The sequence below is a fragment of the Pezoporus occidentalis genome, unplaced genomic scaffold, assembly GCF_034315485.1.
Source record: "Pezoporus occidentalis ecotype Australia unplaced genomic scaffold, CSIRO_AGI_Poc_V1 ctg64, whole genome shotgun sequence".
NCBI classification, from domain to species: Eukaryota; Metazoa; Chordata; class Aves; order Psittaciformes; family Psittacidae; genus Pezoporus; species Pezoporus occidentalis.
The window spans coordinates 2,828,717-2,853,007 of NW_026915987.1; the positions used below are offsets into that span (position 1 = coordinate 2,828,717).

General features: G+C 58.7%; 2 protein-coding genes across 2 annotated transcripts in view; both read right to left on the reverse strand.

Moving 5' to 3' along the window:
* Window positions 1–16: 16 nt before the first annotated feature.
* Window positions 17–6,165, reverse strand: SLC31A2 (solute carrier family 31 member 2). The gene is made up of 4 exons (XM_062640296.1): window positions 6,113–6,165; window positions 2,773–2,839; window positions 1,434–1,602; window positions 17–720 (listed from the first exon to the last, which is right to left on the reverse strand). Exons 1-4 carry the CDS (start codon window positions 6,116–6,118, stop codon window positions 552–554), a joined length of 411 nt encoding a protein of 136 aa, XP_062496280.1. The 5' UTR covers window positions 6,119–6,165; the 3' UTR covers window positions 17–551.
* Window positions 6,166–7,523: 1,358 nt separating this feature from the next.
* LOC134174936 (collagen alpha-1(I) chain-like) overlaps window positions 7,524–24,291 on the reverse strand; it is an 82,183-nt gene continuing 65,415 nt past the window's right edge. The window contains exons 28-69 of the mRNA XM_062640321.1: window positions 22,654–22,707; window positions 22,296–22,349; window positions 22,048–22,092; window positions 21,435–21,488; window positions 21,149–21,193; window positions 20,653–20,706; window positions 19,918–19,971; window positions 19,688–19,741; window positions 19,490–19,543; window positions 19,330–19,383; window positions 19,100–19,144; window positions 18,775–18,819; window positions 18,358–18,465; window positions 18,054–18,107; window positions 17,739–17,792; window positions 17,493–17,546; window positions 17,156–17,263; window positions 16,773–16,826; window positions 16,375–16,482; window positions 15,621–15,674; window positions 15,443–15,496; window positions 15,174–15,227; window positions 14,776–14,829; window positions 13,879–13,986; window positions 13,663–13,716; window positions 13,540–13,593; window positions 13,254–13,307; window positions 12,768–12,821; window positions 12,535–12,588; window positions 12,324–12,377; window positions 11,729–11,782; window positions 10,778–10,831; window positions 10,649–10,702; window positions 10,446–10,499; window positions 10,306–10,323; window positions 10,081–10,134; window positions 9,855–9,917; window positions 9,388–9,553; window positions 9,030–9,136; window positions 8,722–8,802; window positions 8,313–8,501; window positions 7,524–7,885 (exon numbers count right to left, since the gene is read on the reverse strand). Coding sequence (XP_062496305.1) covers window positions 7,736–7,885; window positions 8,313–8,501; window positions 8,722–8,802; window positions 9,030–9,136; window positions 9,388–9,553; window positions 9,855–9,917; window positions 10,081–10,134; window positions 10,306–10,323; window positions 10,446–10,499; window positions 10,649–10,702; window positions 10,778–10,831; window positions 11,729–11,782; window positions 12,324–12,377; window positions 12,535–12,588; window positions 12,768–12,821; window positions 13,254–13,307; window positions 13,540–13,593; window positions 13,663–13,716; window positions 13,879–13,986; window positions 14,776–14,829; window positions 15,174–15,227; window positions 15,443–15,496; window positions 15,621–15,674; window positions 16,375–16,482; window positions 16,773–16,826; window positions 17,156–17,263; window positions 17,493–17,546; window positions 17,739–17,792; window positions 18,054–18,107; window positions 18,358–18,465; window positions 18,775–18,819; window positions 19,100–19,144; window positions 19,330–19,383; window positions 19,490–19,543; window positions 19,688–19,741; window positions 19,918–19,971; window positions 20,653–20,706; window positions 21,149–21,193; window positions 21,435–21,488; window positions 22,048–22,092; window positions 22,296–22,349; window positions 22,654–22,707 — 2,844 coding nt within the window. The 3' untranslated portion in view covers window positions 7,524–7,735. The remainder of the gene's footprint in view (window positions 7,886–8,312; window positions 8,502–8,721; window positions 8,803–9,029; window positions 9,137–9,387; window positions 9,554–9,854; window positions 9,918–10,080; window positions 10,135–10,305; window positions 10,324–10,445; window positions 10,500–10,648; window positions 10,703–10,777; window positions 10,832–11,728; window positions 11,783–12,323; window positions 12,378–12,534; window positions 12,589–12,767; window positions 12,822–13,253; window positions 13,308–13,539; window positions 13,594–13,662; window positions 13,717–13,878; window positions 13,987–14,775; window positions 14,830–15,173; window positions 15,228–15,442; window positions 15,497–15,620; window positions 15,675–16,374; window positions 16,483–16,772; window positions 16,827–17,155; window positions 17,264–17,492; window positions 17,547–17,738; window positions 17,793–18,053; window positions 18,108–18,357; window positions 18,466–18,774; window positions 18,820–19,099; window positions 19,145–19,329; window positions 19,384–19,489; window positions 19,544–19,687; window positions 19,742–19,917; window positions 19,972–20,652; window positions 20,707–21,148; window positions 21,194–21,434; window positions 21,489–22,047; window positions 22,093–22,295; window positions 22,350–22,653; window positions 22,708–24,291) is intronic.

The window sequence follows — 24,291 nt, forward strand, 5'->3', positions numbered from 1 at the left end:
AACACAAGCCAGGAGCTGAACCACTGAGATGGTTTTATTAAAAGGGGTGTCCCGAAGCAGCAGCAAGAGGCCCCAAAACAGCAGCTTCCCCTCAGCATGGCCACAACTTGGGGGCTGCTCCCACCCCATCCCTGAAGCACTGGGAGGGGGGACCCATCAGGACCCCCTGTTCTCCCTAGAAGGCACTGTGTGAAGAGGGGCTTGGTGCAGGGCAGTGCTTGGCAGGAGGGCACAGGGGTACCGGTCCCCTATATCCCCATCCCCATCACTGCACCATTCCCATTGCAGCCAGGATAAACCTTGCAGTGGTGGGGGGAGGAAACACTCAGCACCCCCCCCTTCATCATCACCCAGCCAAAGCTCCCTGAGAGCTGGGGGCAGCCACCAATGGACGGTGGCCATGGGGCTCCCCTTCCCCAGCAATACCCACCCTGAGTTGGGCCAGTCCCTGGCTGCTGCGTCCTGCACAGCACAGGAGGAGAGACCCGGTAAAGTGCCAGCAGCAATTCCAGACAAAGAGCAGGAAGTGTGGAGCATCCCATGGGAAGCGACTAACCCCGACCGAGCAGGGGGTACACCACGAAATAGCCCAGTGTGGAGCCCGCGATGGCCCCAAGGAAGATCCAAGCGTTGTAGGACATCACTGCCAGCATCACCATGTAGCCCAGCACCACCTGCACCACATGGAACAGCGTCTGACCAACATGGTACTGAAACCACCTGTGGAAGAGACATAGAATCACAGTGGTTTGCGTTGGAAAGAACCTTAAGATCATCCAGTTCCAACCCTCTGTAATAATAGAATCAACCAGGTTGGAAAAGACCTTTAGGATCACCAAGTCCAGCTGTTCAAGGCCACCACTAACCCATGGTACGGATGGCCTCGTCTACATGGTTTGAGAAACCCCATAAGCAAAGGGCTGGGGCAGCTGGAAGCTTCCCCCTTACCCTGCTGGTATCCCGGAGCATCCAGAGATGGGTTTGGGAAGTGGGGCATGGGATGGGGGCAGCAAACAGCAGCGCAGGGGGAAATCCTGCTCCAAAGGATACTGGCAGTAAGAGCATCCTCAGGCATGGTTTGGGATTAAATAAAAGAGGAAAAACTCAGGGCTTGGCTCCAAGGGTGGGAAGGGAAAGGCTGGGTCAGCCTTGCTGGGGTGCCTGAGCCCATTCCCAAAGCACAAGGACCCTCCTGCACGATAGCTCCTGGGGGAATGTGATCCTTTACTAAGCTGAAACCACCCTGGATATCTCCCAAAGGACTCGCACAGGGCAGGATTCCCCTGGGGCCACCTCCTGCAGCTGTCCCACCCCTCCCTGCGAGCTCAGCACTCCAGGGCTGGCTCTTTCCAGCCTTCCTCCCTCCCAGGGGGCCACATCCCCATCCCTGATCTCCCCCCCAACAAGCAGGGTGCGAGGGGTCCCTGTGGTACCTGCCCTGCGTGGGGCTGGGGGCCCCCTCCTCCGGCTCCAGCAGCGGGTCCTGGCTGAGGCTGGGGGGCAGCTCCCGCAGCGCCCGCCGCAGCAGCACGGCCTTGCCCATCTTGATGCCTTCATAGAGCATGGAGAGCAGCAGGATCACCAGCACCGAGAGCACCATCCCTGCAGGGAAACACCCATGGGCACGCACTGGTGTGGGGGGAGAGGTGGTGGCAACCAGTACAAAGTGCTTGGGAATATCGCTTGGACATTGCCCCATCCCTGCCAGTGTTCAAGGGCAGGTTGGACACAGGGGCTTGGAGCAAGCTGCTCTAGGGGAAGGGGTCCCTGCCCGTGGCAGGGGTTGGAGGTGGAGGAGCTTTAAGGTCCCTTCCAACACAAAGCACTCTGAGATATCCATGGGATAAAGTAGAGGGAATGGGCTCCCAGGACTGGAATTGGGCAGCAGGTTGGTGAAGCACTGGAAAATGGTGTATTTAGCCCAATTCCTCCCTCTAAATTCCTAGGGAGTATTTTTTTGGAGGTGGATTGCTCTGAAAAGAATCAGCATCTTTGCATCGACTCCACAAAAAAAACTGGGGGCTAAAATGTGATTCTGGGATAATAAAAGGAAAACCAGAAATGGAAGCTGATCCAACACTGACCTGTGGGGGCTGGCAGGGCTGGGGGGGGTGATTCCAACACCTCCCTGTCTGCTGCTCTTGGGCTGGGAGGATGGAGCCTGCAGTGCCCTGAGCTCTGCCCTGAGCCCTGCACACAGTAAGCGCCCCAGGGTTAATGCTGGGGTCCTGCTCTTCACCGCTCCTGACAGGAGTGTAAAGCTGCTCCTCGGTTCTGTGCTCCACATCCGTTCTTCCAGGCGGAGAGCACAGGCAGTGGTGGATGGATGCATGGATGGATGCGTGGATGGATGCGTGGATGGATGCGTGGATGGATGCGTGGATGGATGCGTGGATGGATGCGTGGATGGATGCGTGGATGGATGCGTGGATGGATGCGTGGATGGATGCGTGGATGGATGGAAGGACAGATGGGTGGATGGACGGAGGGATGGATGGATGGATGCATGGATGGATGGATGGATGGACGGATGGATAGATGGACGGATACATGGATGGATGGATGGATGGATGGACAGACGGACGGACAGATGGATGGACGGATAGATAGATGGGCAGATGGATGGATGGATGGATGGATGGATGGATGGATGGATGGATGGATGGACAGATGGATGGACAGACGGATGGATGCATAGACGGATGGATGGATGCATAGATGGATGCACAGATGGATGGACAGATGGACAGTGTCTCGGGGCTGGCAGCCTACCTGCGGGGGTGTGGACACTCCAGAAGTCAAAGAGCAGCACTGCCGTATCCGAGAAGTAGAAGGACATCTGGAAGAGAGGCCAAGGAACTGGCTTGGGGTGACGGGCACAGGGCTTGGGGCACCTGCGTCTTCAGCAGGTCCATGCAACATCCCCATCCCATCCCCCAGGGCTGAGCCCAGCTGGGGATTTACCCAATGCTGCAATCGTTTTTTCCAGTTTCTGGAACGGGAAGAGGAACTTGAACTGAAAAATGAGAGTCATGCTGGGCAGGCTTAACTGTGCCCTTGACTTCCTGCACAGGTCCTGTGTGCGTCTGGACTGGTGAGAAAAACCCAGTGAGCACTGCCAGGGATGGGGCAGCCACAGCTTCTCTGGGCACCCTGTGCCAGCGCCTCAGCACCCTCACAGGGAAGAGCTTCTGCCTAAGAGCTCATCTCAGTCTCCCCTCTGGCAGGTTAAAGCCATTCCCCTTGGCCTGTCCCTACAGGCCCTTGTCCCAAGCCCCTCTCCAGCTTTCCTGCAGCCCCTTTAGGCACTGGAGCTGCTCTCAGGTCTCCCCTTCAGGAGCCTTCTCTTCTCCAGGCTGCCCCAGCCCAGCTCTCTCAGCCTGGCTCCAGAGCAGAGCTGCTCCAGCCCTCGCAGCATCTCCATGGCCTCACTCCAACAGCTCCATGTCCCATTCTATGATTGCGAGAGATGAGCCAAGGTTTCATTAGCTCAGATTTGAGAAGGGAAGGTCTGTGGGAGGCGGACAGAGGCTGGTGGACACCATCCACAGCCTGATCACAGCCACCCTCTGCTTCCCTTTGCCTCCCAGGGGTTTCTCTGCTGAAGCACCCAGAGCCACAAGTGCAACCGCCTGACCATGGGCTGGTCCAGGGATGCCTCCATGGCAGAGCAGCATCGGTACAAGCTGGGATCTACAAAGGCATCAACCCACTTTCCTTATCACACTGAAACAGGAGGAGCGAGTATTGCTGTTGCATAAAGAACCCTCCCACAGAGCTGGCACCGTGCTGCCAAGCCCTGCTTGGTTTCACCATCAAAACCCAGGACTTTTGTGGGGTTTTTCTCCTCCCTTTGGTGAACCTCTCCAGGGAGTGTCTGTGGGGCTCATGCCCTCCCCTCTGCTGTTACCCCGTTACTGACACCAGCAGATGCAGCCAACAGGACTGGCCTTGGCCAGAAATACCATCCAACAACTGGGCGTCCACGCTACAACAGGCTCTAATTACACCCTTTGGCCACTCCTCACCCTTGCACATTACCATACATAATTGGCTCACAGCTTTAAGCTTCCTTTGGCAACAGATTCATGATAATTAGATTTAAATAAAGCTATTTCTCCTCTACAGGTTTCAGCCACAAGTGGGAAGCACCTTGTAAGGAGCAGGTAACTACTTCAGTGACAAGGGAACACAAGTGATGAGCAGAAGATCCCTTCTGCTGCCCCAGGTGTCCCAGCCTGGGGTGAAGCAAGGTCTTGAGGTACCCAGTGTGGCCGTGAGGCCAAAATGCCTCTTGCCCAGCGAGATGCTACAAGAGACCTGGAGAGGGGCTTTGGCCAAGGGCCTGTAGGGACAGGCCAAGGGGAATGGCTTTAACTTGCCTGAGGGGAGACTGAGATGAGCTCTTAGGCAGAAGCTCTTCCCTGTGAGGGTGCTGAGGCGCTGGCACAGGGTGCCCAGAGAAGCTGTGGCTGCCCCATCCCTGGCAGTGTTCAAGGCCAGGTTGGACACAGGGGCTTGGAGCAAGCTGCTCTAGTGGAAGGTGTCCCTGCCCGTGGCAGGGGTTGGAGCTGGAGGAGCTTTAAGTTCCTTTCCAACACAAACCAGGCTGGGATTCTATGAAAACACAAACCCAGGCTGTCTAGCACATCCCAACCTGCTGCTCCAGTCCAACTGGGATACCCGGCCCTGCACAGTGGGATGAGCCTGTAGGAACTGCAGCTCATTGACCCCTGGCTTGCAGAGCAGCATGGAAAGCAGAACACTGCCACAGGGTGCCCAAGCTGCAGCCTCACACTGGGGACATGGTGTCCTGGGGAGGATGCTCCAAGAGCTCCATGGCCACCCTTGGGACCTTGCAGGGGGCTGGTGGCAGGAAACTGGGGGGGGGCAGTAGCCTTAAACATCACCCAGTGATGTTCAGCAAGGGCCCAAGTACTGGTACAGGCTGGGGGTGAGCTGCTGGAGAGCAGTTCAGCTGAGAGAGACCTGGAACCATTGGTGGATGATCAGTTAAGTTGACCGTGAGCCAGCCCGTGCATCCAGGAGGGACAACAGCATCCTGGGGTGCATGGGGAGCAGTGTGGCAGCAGATCGAGGGAGGTGATTCCTCCCCCTCTGCTGACCCTGGTGAGGCCACATCTGGAGAACTGCATCCAGTGCTGGGCTTCTCAGAACAAGACAGACAAGGAACTGCTGGAGAGGGCCCAGTGAAGGCCACAAGGATGCTCAGGGGTCTGGAGCATCTCTGATGAGGAGAGATTGCGGGAGCTGGGCCTGGTTAGTCTGGAGAAGAGCAGCCAGAGAGGGGATCCCATCCATGCAGATCAGTATCTCAAAGATGGGTGCCAGCAGGATGGTGCCAGACTCTTTCCAGTGGTGCCCAGTGACAGGACGAGGAGCAATGGCCATAAACTAACAAGTGTCACCTCAACATGAGCAAGAACTTGTTTCCATTGAGGGTATCAGAGCCCTGGCACAGGCTGCCCAGGGGGCTGTGGAGTCTCCCTCTCTGGAGCCATCCCAAACCCACCATGGACACATTCCCATGTGCCCTGCTCTGGGTGGCCCTGCCCTGGCAGGGGGTTGCACTGGATCATCTCCAGGGGTCCCTTCCATCACAGGTGAGGCTGGGATTGCGGGCTCACACCTGAGCTCTGGGTGTGAAGTGAACCCACCTGGTGCTGGTGGCTCTGTGAGCGCCCGGTGTGAGACCAGCGCAGTGACAGCCCCTCCATGGGAGATGGGTGACGGACATGGAGGGAGAGGGAGACGGGTGAGGGGCAGATGGCAGAGCGGAGATGGGGGAGCCTTCAGGGTGGGCATGCAGCAGCACGGGGCTGCGAGGATCACACCGACCGGCTACAGACAGACATAGAGCTGCGCGCAGCCCCATGGGCCCCCGCTGCCGGCGGGCTCCGCTCCAGCCCCGTTTAGGCTTGGGGCGAAGGGGAACCGGGGCGAAGCTCGGGGTTCTGCCGGGGCACTGCCCAGCACCCGCCCGCAGCGGAGCGGGGGTCCCGGGTGCTCCATGGGGAGCCAGGGCCGCACCGGGAGGCCGCGGACACACGCACCGTCCCGTCCCGTCCCGTCCCGTCCCGTCCCCTCTCACCTGCATAGCGGCAGCGCGGGGCCCGGCCCGGAGCGGCTCGGCTCGGTTCGGCTCGGCTCGGCTCAGCTCGGTTCGGCTCGGTTCGGTTCACCTCGGCTCGGCTCGGCTCGGCTCGGCTCGGCTCGGCTCAGCTCGGTTCGGTTCGGCCCGCTCCCGTTCCCGGCCCGTTCCCGTCGCGGGCTCCTGACGCGCGGCGCGGGGCTTCCCGGGAGATGTAGTGCGGGGGGGCGGGAGCGTGTGACGGGGCTGGGCTGGGTCAGCAGGGAGAGGGGAAGGCTCCTGAAGGGGAGACCTTGGAGCAGCTCCAGTGCCTAAAGGGGCTGCAGGAAAGCTGGAGAGGGGCTTGGGACAAGGGATGTAGGGACAGGCCAAGGGGAATGGCTTTAACCTGCCAGAGGGGAGACTGAGATGAGCTCTTAGGCAGAAGCTCTTCCCTGTGAGGGTGCTGAGGCGCTGGCACAGGGTGCCCAGAGAAGCTGTGGCTGCCCCATCCCTGGCAGTGTTCAAGGCCAGGTTGGACACAGGGGCTTGGAGCAAGCTGCTCTAGTGGAAGGGGTCCCTGCCATGGCAGGGGTTGGAGCTGGAGGAGCTTTAAGGTCCCTTCCAACACAAACCAGGCTGGGATTCTATGGATTTGGCATTGCTTGAACCACTCCATAGGCAACTGTGCCCCCCAGAATGCTTCAGCTGCTGCTCTCCCATCCCCTGGTACCTGGCTGCCACTGCTCTGCTGGCACCAGCATCGGTCCCCAGCCTCACTGCCACACAGCAGGGCAGCCTGGACACCCCCACTACAGGGCAGTGAGCAAGCTCTGCCTCAGCCCCAGACCTGAAGGGTGCCGAGGAAACGGCAGTGCAGCACAAAGCCAGCTGAGACCCGGGGTTTCTGGGCTGTGTACCAGCACCCGGGCTTGGGTGCCACGCATAAACCTCTGCCTGCCTTGGGCCAAGCAGCCCAGCGATAGCGGGGTGATAGGCAAGAGAAACACTGCTGGGAACAGCAAATATAAAGTGATACCAGGGCTGCAGCACGGAGCCGAACAGCTCCAGCCCCTGCCCTTGCCTGACCAGAGCCTTGTGGCAGCCTTGCTATAGCAGCCCTCTGCCCTTCACAGGAGCTGCAGAGTCCAAACAGAGCCAGGACTTGGGGGGTTTTGCCTTTTCCACCCCTTTTTAGTACCTGATGGCTGAAAAGGCTGGGAACAGGAGCAGAGAGCAGGCAGCAGTGCATGGACCTGCTTGCCTGGGCTGCCAGGGTCCCTCCTCAGCCTGATCCGTGGATTTGTGTTCTAAGGCAAAGCAAAGCCCTTTCCTGCCCAAGCTGGCAGTGCTGTTGCTTGGCTTTCTCTTTAGCAAAGAGTTCCTGATGGTTTGTTTCACAAGCCTCCCCCATCACTCATCAATCAGCACCTTCTCGTATATATAATATATATATAATTTATAGAGAAATGACTTTTGTAAACAGCATTCTTCTACTCCAGAAGGGAAGCGTAGTCTGTGCCGTAACGCAGCTACAAACAGGTATCTCCTGGGAGCCCGTTGTCACTCCCAGCCACCAGCATGGCCCCAGCAGGACAGTTCCTGGGTAGGGAGGGCACTGGTTCGGTTTGGGTGTCACTGGTTTCAGCTGAAGCAAACTGGTCCCACTGTGAAACCGAACTGGTGCGAGGTGTCTCCGTTGTGGAACACGGCCAGGTCCCGCAGCGGCAGCAGGGACAGCTCCTCGCTGGCGAAGTGGAAGATGGTGTCGGTGATGGATGAGTCATTGTCCAGCTGAAATGAGCACAGGGGCAGCTGAGCGGCACCAAAACCCAGGTCTGGTGGCCTGAGGGACCCACATGGAGCACCCACTGTGCCCCCCCCCCCGCTGGTCTGAGTGCTCCTTGATGCACCCAATGGCCAGGTCTCTATCTCTGGCTTCTCCAGGGAGGTGGCCTCCCCCCTGTCACCCTGAGACACCCCATTCCCTGCCATACCCCAGCCAGCTCCCTAAGATCAACACAGCTCCTTGGTCCTAGGAAGAGGACGCTCTCCATCTCCATCCCCATCCCGCTGCAGGAAGTGGATGCTCCCCATCCCCATCCCACCATGGGAAGCCTCCCCCACCAGGTCTACCCCAACCCCTGGTGTGCAAACATGAGCCAAGGGGCAGATGCTGGGGAAGGGAGCTCCGTCTGGATCTGCCTGCAGGAGGGCTCACCACGCAGCCCTGCAGGCTGGCTGCATAGCTCTGCTCCCGGGAATCGGCCAGGAAGCGGATTTCTTTCTGGAGCTGGGGCTGGCCCTGCTCCGGGGCTGGTCTGCAGGAGTAGGAGACCTTCTGTGTGACCAGGCGGCTGTGCAGGCGCAGGAACCGGAGCTGCACTGCGCTGGCCCCTGTGTACTCCAGCTACGGGCAATGAGAGAGGAACCGGGTAGTGGGAGGTGCATGGATCTAATGGAGGAACCTGTGCTCCTTTCAGTTGAAAGCTGGGATTCAGCTGTCTGCTGAAGCACTGGTTTGGGTTTTCTTTGCGCAGATGGCACGGCCCCTGTGCCTGGGCATTGCACAGTTGGAGACCCCCAGCCCCATGAGATGGGTTTTGCATCACATCGGGCTGGGTACTCACCAGGAAGCCCCCAGGCAGGGTGCTGAACCACTCGAAGGTGTTCTCAGAAGTGTAAGTGCTCAGCCAAGCTTTGATGGGGACCTGGGGGCAGTGGGGACCAGGTCACACTGTCCCAGCAGGACAAGAAGCCGATACCAAAGCTGTCCCTGCAGTCTGGTCACACACCATGACCAGGACCTGCTCCCACAGCTCCCTGTGACAGCAGCAGCCACCACAGCAAGGGACTGGCCACACCGTCCCTTCTCCAACCCCAGCAACCTGTCCTTACTGGCCCCAAGAAGTAACACTGGGCTGAAACCGCCCCATACCTGGTTGTGGATGGGGGCTATGCAAGTCTCACCCCCCGCTGTGAAGTTGCAGAAGGCCAGCAGCGCATCCTGGGGGCTGCCCTGGTTGGGGTCGATGTGGTATTGCCCTGGAGGGAGGCAGAGGGGAGCTCCTGGCACCAGGGTTTTGGCATGGGGAGGATGCCACACGGTGCCATCCCACCTCAGCTTGTGGTGTATCCCTGGCTGCAACCTCCATCCTCTTGGGATGCAGCCTGGCTGCTCCCCCATTCCTCCAGGGATGGAACTCAATTGAGCTCATCCCCCACATCCTAATCCCCTGTTAATGCTGGTGTAACACTGCCTGGGGCTGGGTTCCCCCCCGTGTGCACCCCGGTACCATCAGGGAGGTGAGGGTGAGCCAGCAGCAGCTCCTTGCAGGTGGCCGCCGGGTTGGCTTTGGTGCCATTGGGATGCTCCACAAGGGCTTGCAGCTCCTGGCTCAGGGTGTCCAGCAGAGCCCAGACCGCAGTGTAGTTCAGGTGGTTGGAGGGATAAATTAGGTGCTAAAGGAAGGGACATAACCAAGCTGATGTTAGCCCCTCGCTCTGGTTTGGGTGAGGAGCATCATCAGGAGCTCAGGGAGGAGCTGGGACATGCAGAGAACAAGTGTGGTGGGAGAGGGCTTAGCCATATCTGCTTGCTCTTTGTACAAGGGTCCTTATGCACGCAGGACTTAGAAGCAGTGGGACATGGGACACCATCACTGTCAGCCCCTTCCCTCCCTCATGGCACCCATCAGAGCAGGGATGGGAAGCTTTGGTGGCACCACATGGGGATGGGATCCCCTTGTCCCCATGCACTCACCCGTAGCTCCTCTCTGGACAGCATCAGTACGGGTCCTCTGGGGCCAGGGGGGCCAGGGGGGCCCTGTGTGACAATGACAACGCTGGTGACAGTGGCTGCTGCCCCTGAGCCCACTGCCACACTCACAGCTGCTCTGATGGTGCCATCCCCATGCCATGGCACCCATAGCACTGCGGGAGCAAGGGACCCGTGTTCTGGCACAAGGGACATTGGGGACCCCACTTACTGGCAGCCCTGGTGCACCCCTGGGTCCCGGCAGCCCTGGGAAGCCTTTCAGGCCCTGCCAAAGGAGGAGATGGAAGAGGGAAGAGAAGCAAAGGGTGAGATGCTGCTGTGTGGAGCTGCACCCTGGGGTGCCCCATGGGGCCATCCCACACCTCAGGGACAGGGCAGGAGGGGAGGGTGCCCATGGCAGGGCTGAGCCCAGCTCCAAGCGCTCCCCTGTACTCACTTTGGGTCCAGACAAGCCCTGGAAGAGAAGGACAAGGCCCAGGGAAGTGGGAGGCAGGCGGGACCGAAGCCCCATCCCAGCAGGATGAGATCCCTTTTGGGGAGATATCCCCAAACCTGATGGGAGGGTGAAGGACTCACCGGTGTCCCGGGGGTGCCAGGGTGTCCCTGTGTGCCGGGGGGGCCAGTGTCACCCTGCAAAGGCACCAGAGGAGGTCAGGGCATCCCCCAGCACAATGTTCTCCTACAACACAGCCTCTTCCCCAGGCAGATTTGGCATGGAAAGATGAGGAATTCACCCCAAATACTCATCTCCTGGAGGTCTCCTTCCATCCCGCCCTTACCTGCTGTCCCTTGGGTCCTGGCCTTCCAGGGATGCCCTGGGGTCCCAGCTTGCCCTAGGAGACAAAGGGGTCACGCAGGGTGACAAGGGACCAAGGGGAGGGAGGAAAACAGCAAACCCCTTCACGTACCTTGAAGCCATCGTCCCCTTGCTGGCCCTGCTCCCCCGTGCTGCCCTTCTCACCCTGGGAGAGACAGGGAGAGCTCTGGTGGCAAAGAGGATGGAAACCCCTCCAGGGACACCAGGCAGGGTGGGGGCTTTGCCCCAAGGGTGGGCATCAAAACCTTGCTCTAGTTCATCATCATCATATCATCATCTCATCAAATCAGTGGTCCTTCATTGCCTAGGCAATGGAGGCTTTGCTTGCTGCATGACCCTGGCAGGAGGGGGACATTTCCCAAGGCCCAACATCTCCTGGCCTCCAACAAGAAGCTAAAAATGGGCAATTTATGAAGAAAAACCCAAGCCCATCCTTTGTATTTGGTAGAATTCACTGTGCCCATAGGGGGGAAGGAGGGAGGTGATGGAGCATCTCCCTCTTCTGCTCAGCTGCGGGTCTGAAAGGCTTTTACCCCAGACTGAAATAGCACTCAGGAAAAGCCTCAGTTCCCCAAACCTGCCCAGCTCTGTCCTTGCTGATTGCCCTGGAGTGGGTGAGGAGCTCTCAGTGCACTTAAAGCTGTATTTATTACCAGGGTTTCATTCTCCTGATGGCTGTGAGGAGCTATGGGCCCCCAGGGACTGCCTATCCCTGGCAGCTGATGGATGGGGCCATAAGGATGAGCTTGGCCTCTCTGCCCAAGGTTATATCCATCAGTGCATCAGTAATAGCACAGAGGAGGTACGTGCTTCTGCTGTGTCAGCAGCCTGAGAGCAGGAATTGAACTGCCTGCTGCTGCTTGCAGCTCCAGGAGGATGGAAGATGCTTTAGAGAGTCTAAAGGTCCCAGCACCCAGGGACCTGGTGGGCAAGCCCCAAAGATGCTGCAGTGATCAGGGTTCAAGAAGAGGGGACGAAGTGATGGCATCCAGCAGGTTAAATGCTGACCCCAGTGCTCAAGAGCCTGGTACATGTCACCTACCTTGGGTCCTTTCAGTCCAGGGTCTCCTTTCATGCCCTTCAGCCCTGGAATGCCCTAAGGGAGAAACAGAGTGGTTCTGCATCACCCTGTGCTGAGCTGCTCCCGTTGGCAAGGAGCAACCTTGCCATGGGTGAGGATGCCACCAGGATTCTGGGAATTTCGGGCAGTTTTAGGAACTTGGAGGCAGCTTTAAAAGCTTGAGATTTAGAGACTCGTGAGGCCAGGTTGGACACAGGCGTTGGAGCAAGGTGTCCCTGCGCGTGGCAGGGGTTGGAACTGGATGAGCTTTAAGGTTCCTTCCAACCCAAACCAGGCTGGGATTCTGTGATGCACTGGAAGGAAAGTGTTTGGTCTCCAGAGGAACTGATTGGCAATGATGCGATTTGCCTGACTGTACACAGACAGTGTGTAGCTGGGGTGAAACTGGGAAGGAGAAGGCAAGAGAAGGTGGATGAATGATGGATACATGGATGGAACACCTCAAAACTTGGCTCATTTTAAGTCTCTCCTTTGGTTGTCCATGGAGCTGGGTTGCACCCTGATGCCTGGGGGGGGGGGCAGCTGGCACCCCAAAACCTCCCAACCTGATACTCACATGGGGTCCTTGGGGTCCCTGGGGTCCTTCCAGCCCCTTGTCACCTGGATGGCCCTGAAATGCAAAGGTGAGAGGCCCTGGCTGGTGTGAGAGCAGGGCAGGAGCGATGCTCTGGTGCCTCCTGCAGGGAGAGCAGCCCATGGGGGTGTGGGAGACCTCCCTTGGGCTGGCAGGGGACACGGGGCCCTCCAGCCACATGATGCCAACCTACCTTGTGTCCCCGGGGTCCCCTCGGGGGCTGGGGGCCCGCCTTGCCTCGCTTGCCCTGTGAATAACAGAAGAAAGCCTCAAGGGCAAGTCAAGCCTGTTAAAGGCACTAAGCCAGTTCCCCCGCATCCCCCTTGCTCCCCTTCCAGGGATGCTGAGCCCCAGCAAACCGGGACCCCTCTGCAAGGCTTCCAAGCATCAGCCTCCCATCAGCATGGGGACAGCGGTGTCATTTACCTGTCTGCCAGCTTCTCCCGGGACTCCTTGTTGTCCTTCACGCCCCACATCACCCTGGGGGAAGAAAAGATGTGGGTCACCAGCAGCCTGGCCGCATCCTGGACCAGGGAAGAGGGGCTGCTATGGGACCCTGGGGATGGGCACCAAGGCCATGGTGCAGAGCTGGCCACTGAAGGGAAGTCCCCTGTGTCCCCCCCAAGGGCACCTAAGCCAGGATGGAGGCAGACCTATAGGGCTGAACTGGGGAGACCTGCCAGCCCCTCACCCCAGAGCCAGCCAAGGCAGCCCAAGGGTGTCCAAGGGCCCTGCATTTGCCAGGCATGGATGAGCAGTTGCCTTTACAGTAGGGAAAACCAGGTCTCCTTGGGGTGATTCATGCTGGTTTCCATGGACCACAATGGGGTTGACCTGCTCAGGCTTGGCCAACCCCATACCTGGTGGCTGGTCCCCCTCAGTGCCATCTGCAGAGGAGGATTTTGGAGGTACCTTTTCTCCTTTGCGGCCTTTCCACCCTTCAGGACCGGCTTGCCCTGGAGACCCCTAAAAACCCAAATGAGAAGGAAACCCCTCTGTAAGGATGCTGCAGCAGGGATGCCCCACCTGTCCCAGTGTGCACAGGAGGATGCTCTAAGCTGAGAAGCGGAGCACGGATATTTCAGAGGGAGCAGGAGATGCTGCCCATGGGGGACATGGGCAGCACCCATTGCTGCTGCAGGGACATCCCAGCATCCCACCACCTGTGCCAGGAGCCCAGCTCCATCCTGCTCCTCACCATTGGTCCCGGTACTCCTGGCTCGCCTGGCTCCCCTTTTGCACCTGCCAGGCCCTAGGAAGGAAACCAGGAATCAACCCAATGCTGACAAACTCCAGGGTTATCCACTGGGGCAGCTCTTACCTCGGTGCCGCTCAGCCCTGTGGCTCCAGCTTCACCCGGTGGCCCCAGAGGACCCTGAATTCATGTGGGGACAGAACAGGAGGCTGGCATCAGCTCTGGCCTATTTGTAAGGCAGGAGGGCAAGCACAAGCCTCTGCCTTGCGCCAGGGTCTGCAGTGGGGTTGTTCCCCCCACATGCCAGGGATGTCCCCATGGCAGAGATGCGGTTGCTGTTACCTGCTGGCCTGGCTGGCCCTTGGCACCCACTGATCCTCTGGCTCCTTGGTGCCCGGTGTATCCCCGCAGCCCGGGGGCACCCACCAGCCCCATGGCACCCGCTGCGCCCTGCAGTACACATACAGACCATGCACCCACTGCACCCTAGCCCAAACCTGCCTAGAGCTGGGGCAGAGGAGCTGCACCTTGAGGGGCTTCACCCAACAATAACCCCCCGTATTCCTGGGGCTTATTCCATGTGCCAACTTATCCCAGCAATCATGCAAATTAACCACAAAACCATGGAAGGGTTTGTGCTGGAAGGGACCTTAAAGCTCCTCCAGCTCCAACCCCTGCCACAGCCAGGGACCCCTTCCACTAGAGCAGCTTGCTCCAAGCCCCTGTGTCCAACCTGGCCTTGAACACTGCCAGGGATGTTAAGGACTTATCCTGCCTGGGCAGAGCAGCACTGCAGCATGGGAAAACAAGGATGCAAATGGGATGTATCCTGCAGCAGAGCGCAGGCATCACTAATACAGCTGGGGCTCTGTGCACGGCAGGGCTACAGCCATGAAACGTATCCAAAGGCAGCTCCCTTACAGAGACCTGCAGAACTGCTTTGGGAAGGCAGATGAGGAGGAAGCCAAACACCCTGGACCTGCCTCAGGCAGGCTCTGAGAGCCAGGCATTAACTGCACAATGGTGTGGCACTTCTGCAGTGTTTAACAGCTCTATTAAGTGCCTTTATGGAGCTTTGGCTCTGGGGAACGATGAGTCAGTTTCAAACCCATTGCAAAGCAGGACCTGCAGCAGAGCTGCCTCTGGGTGAGGCACAGCCCCAGCCCCAGGCTCTGTGGCTCAGGGTGCCACCAAACCTCTTTCCCAGGGAGGTTTTGCATGGTCAGGGCCAGTACTTACCACTGGACCAGGTTTGCCGGCATCTCCCTTGGGTCCATCATCTCCAGCAGGTCCCTATGGTGATGGTGGGGATTTAGAATAAGCCTGACACCACCCCGTGGTGCTTCCTGCTCGGGTGTTTTAACCCTTGTACCATGTTCAACTGGCCAAGGCACACGCCCGGGCAGCACCTGAGCGGTGAACGTGCTTTGATGGCAGGGATGATTTTGGGAGCATCTAAGCATCTCCTGGGAGTCAGTGCCAAGATGTGAGGCATTAAAACCCCTCCTCACTTCTGACCCCTGGCCCGGCCAGCTAAGGGGCAATAAATCCTTTGGCTTTGGTTTGTATTGGAAGAGATGAAGCACGAGGGAAGCCTTTGGCAGCTCCCAGCTCTACAAGAGCCCAGGTATCAGTACCTCTGGTCCAGCAGCACCAGCAGGTCCAGGCATGCCCTGTGGTCCTGGCTCTCCCTGGGGAAGAAGGAGGAACAGCTCTGTCCCCAGCAAACCCCTTCCTTGCCTTGTTGGCTTTGGATCTCATGTAGGGAGGGCCCCATAGCAGGTCCCATAGGTCACCAGCCTGCCCAGGTCTGACCCAGCTCCTGCCCCACAACCAGACCTTGGGCAAAGGGTGGGAAAGGGTACTTCACCCAGAGATAAGGGTTGGAGCCATCACCCCACGGTACCTTCACTCCTTTGGGACCATTGAGTCCAGGAGCACCTCGAAGACCGATCCCACCCTGTTCAGGGCACAAGCAAAGGAGCCCCATGGAGTCAATCCTGCCCAGGGCTCCCAGTCACACACGTGTCCCCTGCCAGGTCTGTGCTTGGCCGGAAGGGGAGGAGGGACATGATGTGACTCACAAACCGTCCTCTGGCTCCTGCAGGTCCCACATCTCCACTGATACCAGCCTGGCCCTGGGACACAGAGGGAGATGTGCTCAGCATTGACCCAGACTGCCCAGCAAGGCGCAGACAGCATCATGGGGCTGTTTGTGTTGGAAGGGACCTTAGAGCTCACCCAGCTCCAACCCCTGCCACGGGCAGGGACCCCTTCCACTAGAGCAGCTTGCTCCAAGCCCCTGTGTCCAACCTGGCCTTGAACACTGCCAGGGATGGGGCAGCCACAGCTTCTCTGGGCACCCTGTGCCAGCGCCTCAGCACCCTCACAGGGAAGAGCTTCTGCCTAAGAGCTCAGCTCAGTCTCCCCTCTGGCAGGTTAAAGCCATTCCCCTTGGCCTGTCCCTACAGGCCCTTGTCTCAAGCCCCTCTCCAGGTTTCCTGCAGCCCCTTCAGGCACTGGAGCTGCTCTCAGGTCTCCCCTTCAGGAGCCTTCTCTTCTCCAGGCTGCCCCAGCCCAGCTCTCTCAGCCTGGCTCCAGAGCAGAGCTGCTCCAGCCCTTGCAGCATCTCCATGGCCTCCTCTGGGTTTGCCCCAACAGGCCCAAGTCCAGACTATCCTCATGTGCCAACAAGACCCAACACTGGAGTCCTGCCCATGGGACACAGAACGCTTTAATTATGAAGCTTTGCAGGTTCCCAGCACTTTCTATGCTGTGGGTGCCAGGCTGGGGGTGCACTGGGAGCCGGGCTGAGGCAGCCCCTCTCTATGTACTTGCCAGCAAACCTTCGTGTCCCTTCTCTCCTTTATGGCCTTGTCCTCCACGTTCCCCTGTAGCAGCTCCTGGTCCTGGTGCTCCAGGAAGGCCCCTGTGGCCAGCATCACCCTGCTCAGGGGTGAAGACAGAGGTGCCACCACAAAGAAGAGAAAGGAATAGCAATAACATGAGCTTCTGCTTGGAGATGCCGTTTCACCCTCTCACTGGGTGCCGCAGACACGTTCTCTAGGGTGCTCAGGTGATGCCAGCTCTGAGCCCTGCATCTCCAGGGGTCCTCAGCCATGGGCACACCCCTGTCCTGCTTCAGCCCCCACCATGGCAAATGGAGTGGTGGAGGCTGAGCAGGCTGAGGGTGTTCCTGAGCTGCTTCAAGGAGGTACAGAGGTAGAGGCACTCACCTTCTGCCCCTGTGGTCCTGGCTCACCCGTGTTTCCAGCATCACCAGCATCACCCTGCCCGGAGGGGAAATACAGCATCAGATCCAGCACCTGCTTCCCAGCTCCATCCCAGGGGGTTAAAAGCTGAGCTCTGACTTTTAGGGCCTTCTCCACCCTCCCCTGGTTGGGATCTTGGTGCTGATGGCCCCACAGCTTTACCTGCACCAGGCAGTCACCTATAGCCACGACCCACACTAGCCCAAAGAGCAAGTGAGGACACAGCAGCCGAGCAACACCTCATCCAGCAAAGGGACCCCAAAGCATCAGCTCCCTCCTCTAATGGGACACCTCATCCTGTCTGGGGCAGAGCTGCAGCTCTCCAGTGGCACTCAGCACTCACGTACCTCCTTGCCTGGCTCTCCAGGTCTCCCCGGTAGCCCCTCGGGCCCATCTTCCCCTGGCTCCCCAGGGTCCCCTCTGATGCCTGGAGCTCCACCGGTTCCTGCCTCTCCCTGGGCAGGATGAAGACAACGGGGATGATTCTGCCTCTCCCTGTCATCATTTCCACCACCCCAGATTGCCTCGCGTCAGGTACCCAAACCATGCCCAGCAACATAAACCTATGAGCGTGCTGGGGGTGGGTTTCAAGCCACCCCACTTGGTCCTTGCCCACCCCTGCAGCAGCAGGGCCAGGCGAGCCCAGTGCCACCAGTATCACCCCAGCTCCCAGCAGGGACTGACCCGCTTGCCTTTGGGCCCTGGCTGCCCCTCTGCTCCCGGTGGTCCTGGTGGTCCCTGAGGAGGAAACACAGAGCCTGGCCCTGCCATGGGTTGTTCACTGAGCCCTTGGCTCAGCTTTAACCTTCTGGTTTCAATGAGGATCAGAAACCTCCTCCCTCCCTTCCCCATCCTTGGAGAAGATGCACAGGGAGAGATAGGTTGGAGCAGCCCCAGCTGAGGGGAGGACGTGGCTCCTCGGTGATGTACCTGCTCTCCATCCAGCCCGCTGACACCAGCATCCCCAGGATGTCCCATGTCACCCTGCCAGAGGACACGGACATTAGGACAGGTCCCTCACAGACCTTGCTGTCCTGGACACCCAGTGTCTGCAGGAGGGCTGGCAAGGCTCTTCTCGTGCCTTGCACATGTAACCCCATCCTGATGGGAAAAGCCAGTGGCCAAAGTGGGAGCAGTTCCCCTATAGCCCTGGGGAGGATTCTGCACTTGAGCAACCAGAGGGAACCCAAGGCTCTGCCTGCCTGGGCAGATCCTGAGGAGCCAAACCACCACCCCCATCCTTACCTTCTCTCCTCTCATCCCTGAAGGCCCTTCAGGTCCATTTGGACCTTCCCGGCCCTGCAGACAAACAACCCATATCAGCAGTGAGGCTTTGCCTTATCTCAGGAGGCCCCTGCATCTCCCAAGCATGGATCTGGGATGCCCCAGCACACCACGGGCAGAGAAGCCATGAACCAGCTTCCCTTCCTCTTCCCTTTGCTTCCTGCAGGAGCTTCAGGGAGCTCCAGCACAATTCCTGCACCCCATCCTACCAGCTGAGGCAGGTAGTTGTATTGGGAATGATGGAAGGAGCCGCATCTGCACTCACCGGGTACCCAAAAGGACCAGCAGCACCAGCAGCTCCAGGAGCCCCTGTTTCTCCTGCTGAGCCAGGCTTCCCGGGAATGCCGTCCAGCCCCCGTGTACCAGGAATGCCCTGCAAGGCCAAAAGACCACTTAAGCCCTCAAAACACAGCACAGGGTGCAGGGAAGGCAGTGCCAATGGGAGCCCCATGCCCAAAGGAATTGGTCCATGGTACCATCTACATGTGGTGGGTACTGGTGCCTCATCACTGCGGGTGCAGGAGGGCACTTCTGTCCCCATCCCTGGTTGTCACCACCCAGCTACCCAGTGCAGGGTCATTCTCTGCCCCACAACCAGCCCAGGGATGAAGCTGCCTTCAAAGGGGACACATCTTTCATCCCACCCAACTTCAGCCTGCAGAGCATCTCTGCAGCTACTTACAGGCAGCCCTGGAAGTCCTCGAGGACCTGGGTCTCCCATTCTGCCCTGAAACAAGAAGGGTGCTCAGCAGCATGGTCATGGCAAAGGGACACAGGGGACCCTGAGCTGGGTGTCCTTGCACCATCCATGTGTGCCTGGGCCACCTCAATGGTGTCTGTGCAGCATCAGGACAAACCCAGCCAGCAAGAAGCAGGACCAGGGTCCTGCAGAGGGTTCTAGGATCCATGCTGCCAATGCTATAGGTAGCACATGGTATTGCAGTGTTGCCCACCTGCAGGCAGAGGAAGAGGAGCAAGACAGGTTTGGGAAGCACAGGAAGCCCTACCTGAGAGCCAGGAGGACCTCGTGGACCAGGTGGACCTGGCAGGGCCTGGGGAGGAAAGTGCCATCAGAGCCCCACACGCATCCCTGACTGCTCCCCTCTCCCCAGTGTGCAGCCCATTGATGCCTATGGCAAAGATTTCTCATTTCCCATCCTCAGCCCAGCAAAGGTGACTTTGCTCAGCGCTTCTCCAGCGGGATGGAGTTAACGGGGGTGGCAGCATCAGCATTCACCTTAGGGCCAGCTTTTCCTGGGAATCCCGGTGGGCCTTGGGCTCCCCTTTCTCCCTGTGAGGAGACGAGAGATTTCCTTTGCTCCCTGTTTCCAAAGCCTGAGCTCCCACCCCAGCGCATCCCCTCACTGCTGTGCTGGTGCTGGGTCTCCCAGCCCTACCTTGTCCCCCCTGCGCCCTGGCCTCCCACGGTCACCAGCAGGTCCTGGGTAGCCCTGGGGAGAGCGTGGTGTTGAGGGGTTGGGAGGAGGTTGGAAGGAGGAGGATGCTGAGGCTGAGCCCAGGGAAAGGCAACCCCAGCACTGCAGGAGCCTTGGGAGCCACCCCGAGCCCTGCTGCTGCCTGCGGCTGTCACTTACGTAGGTGCCAACAGGTCCTTGTGGCCCCTCGGAGCCAGGCTTCCCAGGCAATCCCTGCGAGGCAAGAGGAGGCATCAACAAACCTCTGCTCCCAGGATGCCCACAGGCATCTCCTCACCCTTGGTGTTCGTGTCTGAACTGCCAAAGTCCCCCCATGTGTCCCCACGGCAGCCAAGAGCCTCTCAGGTCTGTTCATCACCACCACCGCTCCAACCAGCCCCAGCTCTCACCTTTGGGCCCAGGGAACCCAGGTCTCCATCAGGTCCAGGTTTTCCCAGAGCGCCCTTTGGAAACATTTGGGAAGGAGGTGTCATGGAGGTGCTGAGATGAGACCAGACCCACCAAGCCATCACTGCTGCCTCTGTGCTCAGGGGCGGGCATCACTTGGTCCAGACTGAGGTGGTGGGACCAGACTCTGCCACCATGGCCTGTCCTGGCAGCTCCTGCACAGCAGCACCCCATGGCTGGCTCTCTGGTGGGGTTGCTGCTAGGGAAGGTGACAATTCCACCCTTGGGATCATTACGAAGCCCAGCCGAGAGCAGGCTCTAAGGGAGAAGCTCTTCCAGCTGCAGGAGCTGCTCTGGGTCTCCAAGGACAAGGGACTGTCCTGCCTGAACCTGTACCACCATTTCCACCTGGGATGGAGCTAGCTTTGATCCCCTCCCAGGACCACCCATGTGTGAAGGGTTTCCAGGGGCTGCCATCCCCATGGAGACCCTGAGAAGATGCAAAGTCCTTTGGAAAGTCAGAATCCCTTGGGAAATGATCCTGCTCTGCCCCAGCTATTTCTGCCATTGAGGCTTTTTAATGTTTTGACATTAAGACCAGGTCCTCTGGATGCCCTGATCCCCTGTTTTCCCAAGGTGGGAAAGTCTCATTTCCCCCACCAGTGGCACCAGCCCTATTGACTTCCCACCTAAGAAAATGCAGAGTTCATGCAGAAGGGACATTACTGTGTCCTTACTATGGATCCAGGAGGTCCTGTGTGCCCATGGGACCCCTGCAAGCCAGCAGAACCCTGCAGGAAAGGACAGAAGATGAGCGATGGAGAGAAAGCAGGAGGGATGGAGATGCTCTCTCCTGGCATGGTCCAACACCAACCCAAACCAGAGAGGGAAGTGCCAGGGTTTATTTCCTTTTGCATTTCAGAACAAAGTGATACCAAAAATCCTACAGAAGGAAGAACTTGCCACCAGCCCAGGCTTTGTGCTGGCCCTGCTCTGGACAGCAGCACCAGCGATGAGAAGTCATTTTGCAATAGGACCATTCTTTCTCCTACGCCCCTTAGCACTATTCTCAGCAGGTCCCTGCCCTAGAGGAGCACCTTTTGGCTGGTCTTGCTCCATCAGGGCCAGCCACCTCTTCCCCTCCGCCCCACGGACATGCTTTTGAGGCACATCCCAAGGGGATTGAGCTGAGCAAGGGGAACAGGAATCAGCCATCCACGCAGCTCTACTCACCGGTGCTCCCCTCCTGCCTGCGCTGCCCATGGTCCCTGGGTGACCCTGCAGGACAAGCAGGTGATGATGAGGATGGGGAGGCAGAAGCAGCCTCTCCCAGTCCCACCACAGCAACCCAGTGCCTTGCCATCATGGCAAGGTCCAACACAGTGTCAAGGTCTTGACCCACATGGCCATGGGGATGATGGGTTTGGGATGTTCCCCCCATCCCCATTGGGCTCAGCTCCCCCTCTTGATACAACCCACCACTCCAGCCCTTGTCAAGTACAGAGTGTAGGATGGGAACCTGTGTACCAGGCTTTCCTTCTGTGCCTTCTGCTCCTGGGATGCCCCGCGGGCCCTGGAAGGAGAATCTCATCTCAGGAAAGCAGAGCCCATGGCAGGAATCATCCACCCCATAACCTCCCTCCAGTATTGAACGGTGGCACATCCACAGTGGAATGGTCCCCAGGGTGCTGCTCTGTACTGAGCCATGGGTTCATTAATGCACAGCTCGTCCCCACACAGCTCCTCCCTGCTCCATCCCACCTTTGGATGCTATTGCAGGGAAATAACACGAGTGTGGGAGGAAACCCGTTCCCACCAACACCACCTCGACCTTGCTTTCCCCCCCTTGCCCCAGCTATTTATTCCTCCACCAAACACGACTCTGGTTGACAGAATTTGCCTTAAAAGCTGTTATTTCCTGCATTTCCTATGCTGGGCGTTAAGAGGGGAGTTGTGGTGTCAGAACACTCCATGCAGGCTGCAAAAGCTGCTTGTTCCCAGCTTATCCTGTGCAAATTCCCAAGTAGAGCCAGCCACTCTGAGCCAGCCACATCCCAGGATGCTGCTTCCGAAGAACCAGCTTCCCTAAACCAGTGCTGAAGGTACCACAGGGACGTGGGTCATCTACTTACAGGCAGCCCCGGGACTCCAACCAGCCCACGCTGACCCACACGGCCCTGCAAAACAGGAGTGTTAAGAAAACCAGCTTCTACCAGCAATAAACCTGCAGATGTGGGGCAAAACTGGTGCCTGGAGGTGCTGTGGCTCAGCCCCACCACAGCCCAAGCCACCCAGTGAGGGGTCTCCAAAGTGGTTTCAGTCTCCCACAGCCAAAGATGCTCCAAGATGCAGTGATGAGTACCAGTGCCCCATTACTTACCCGGGCTCCCCGTGGTCCTGGGGGTCCCCTGGGGCCATCAGGTCCTTGGCTTCCCTAAAATTCACAGAGGGATACACAGTCATTTTAGGCAATGCTGCAGGTGTCCCGCAGCATCTCCACCATGGTGAGCACCAAAGGGATCCATCTAACCACCTTGGCTGGTCAGTGCATGGCTGTTGTGTGTGCAGGGATGCAGTGCATGGGGTGCAGGGTGCCAAGAGGCTGGATCATGATGCTGTGCCCTGGCTGGAGGGACCCATGATGGAGCTGATGGGCAGGGTGGCCTCATCCCTGTCCTGTACCCCAGGATGAGCACAGCCCATGAGAACCAGGGCCCACAGCGAGCACTGGCACTGACCTTGGGTCCCTCGCTGCTGTTCAGCCCCACTGGGCCAATCTGCCCTTCTTCGCCCTGCCAGGAGAGAGGACAGGAGTCAGCAGGGTAAATGCAGCCCCTGCTCCTCTGACTGCTGCCCCAGCCACCATCCATCCCTGCCTTGTGCATGGCAACATGACCTGGGGCACCAGTCAAGCTTCGGGGTGGGGATGGGGGCTTCCCCTGACCCCAGAGCTGTCATAAAATCATGGTTGTGCTGAAGGGACCTTAAAGCTCCTCCAGCTCCAACCCCTGCCACGGGCAGGGGCACCTTCCACTAGAGCAGCTTGCTCCAAGCCCCTGTGTCCAACCTGGCCTTGAACACTGCCAGGGATGGGGCAGCCACAGCTTCTCTGGGCACCCTGTGCCAGCGCCTCAGCACCCTCACAGGGAAGAGCTTCTGCCTAAGAGCTCATCTCAGTCTCCCCTCTGGCAGGTTAAAGCCATTCCCCTTGGCCTGTCCCTACAGGCCCTTGTCCCAAGCCCCTCTCCAGGTTTCCTGGAGCCCCTTTAGGCACTGGAGCTGCTCTCAGGTCTCCCCTTAAGGAGCCTTATAAAACTGGCCAGGGGAGCTCAGTGGTCAGTGTTGGCCCAAAACAACGCAGTTGAATAGCTTTGGTTCCTGCTGATGGAATGAAAGGCAATTGAAGGGACTGGTGTGTGGATCCCCCTGCCTGCTCCGTTACAGCCTGAATCCCAGCTCCAGCCTGGTGCTGTGTGGCAGCAGAGGAGTCGAGCTGCATCTCCATCTCCCGGAGAGCTGGAGGATCTGCTTCTCATCCTGAGTAGCAAATGTGAGAGCAGATCGAGGCAGGCATCCCCAGCATCCCCTGAAGGGGAGGGCAGCCCTCGCAGGGGGATGCTGCAGACCAAAACGGAGGGTGGGAAAATGTCATCCCCCCTTTTCCTTCTTCTGGGAAGATGGAAGCCACCAAGAAGCGCGGCCAGCCTGGCTTTGGTTCCAGGCACAAAGACTGATCTGTGGCTGGGCTTGTCCATCCTGACAGCTCACTCAGAGCACACAGAGCAGGAAAAGGCACTCAAAATAGTGCCTTGTTTCTGTGGCTTCCTGAGTTCAGCGTCTGGTGATGGTCAGGGCTGAGAGCAGCAGCACAGACCTCAGAGCTGGGCAGGAGGCAGGGATGAGCATCAGGGCAGGAGAGCATCCCATGAGCTCCCAATATCCCTGTGCTGACCTGGAGCAGTGGGAGCCCTGCAAAGGTGCTTGGGCAGAGGCAGCAGAATTGAGCTGCCCTTGGACCTGCTGGAAATCAATCCCCTGCCTGAAGCCACCCTCTCCTTGCACTGCTGGACCCACCAGCTCATTCCATAGAGCCATAGGACCACAGAACCAACGGGATTGGAAAAGCCCTTTAAGCCCATCCAGTCCAACCCTTACCCCAGCACTGCCAAGGCCACCACTAACCCATGGCACTGAGGCCTCGTCTCCACGCTGTGTGAACACTTGCAGGGACGGTGACTGCAGCCCTGCCCTGGGCAGCCTGTTCCAATGCCTGAGCACCCTCTGGGGCAGGAATTGTTCCTCAGCTCCATCTAAACCTGCCCTGGGGCAGCTTGAGGCCGTTTCCTCTTGTCCCATCCCTTGTTCCTTGGGAGCAG

What these genes read in the sequence shown, in the direction of transcription:
- SLC31A2 (XM_062640296.1), bottom strand. An exon ending in GAGTGTCCACACCCCCGCAG is followed by an intron (nt 1,603 to 2,772) that starts GTAGGCTGCCAG and finishes GTTTCCCTGCAG; the next exon opens with GGATGGTGCTCTCGGTGCTG. An exon ending in CCCAGCCCCACGCAGGGCAG is followed by an intron (nt 721 to 1,433) that starts GTACCACAGGGA and finishes TCTCTTCCACAG; the next exon opens with GTGGTTTCAGTACCATGTTG.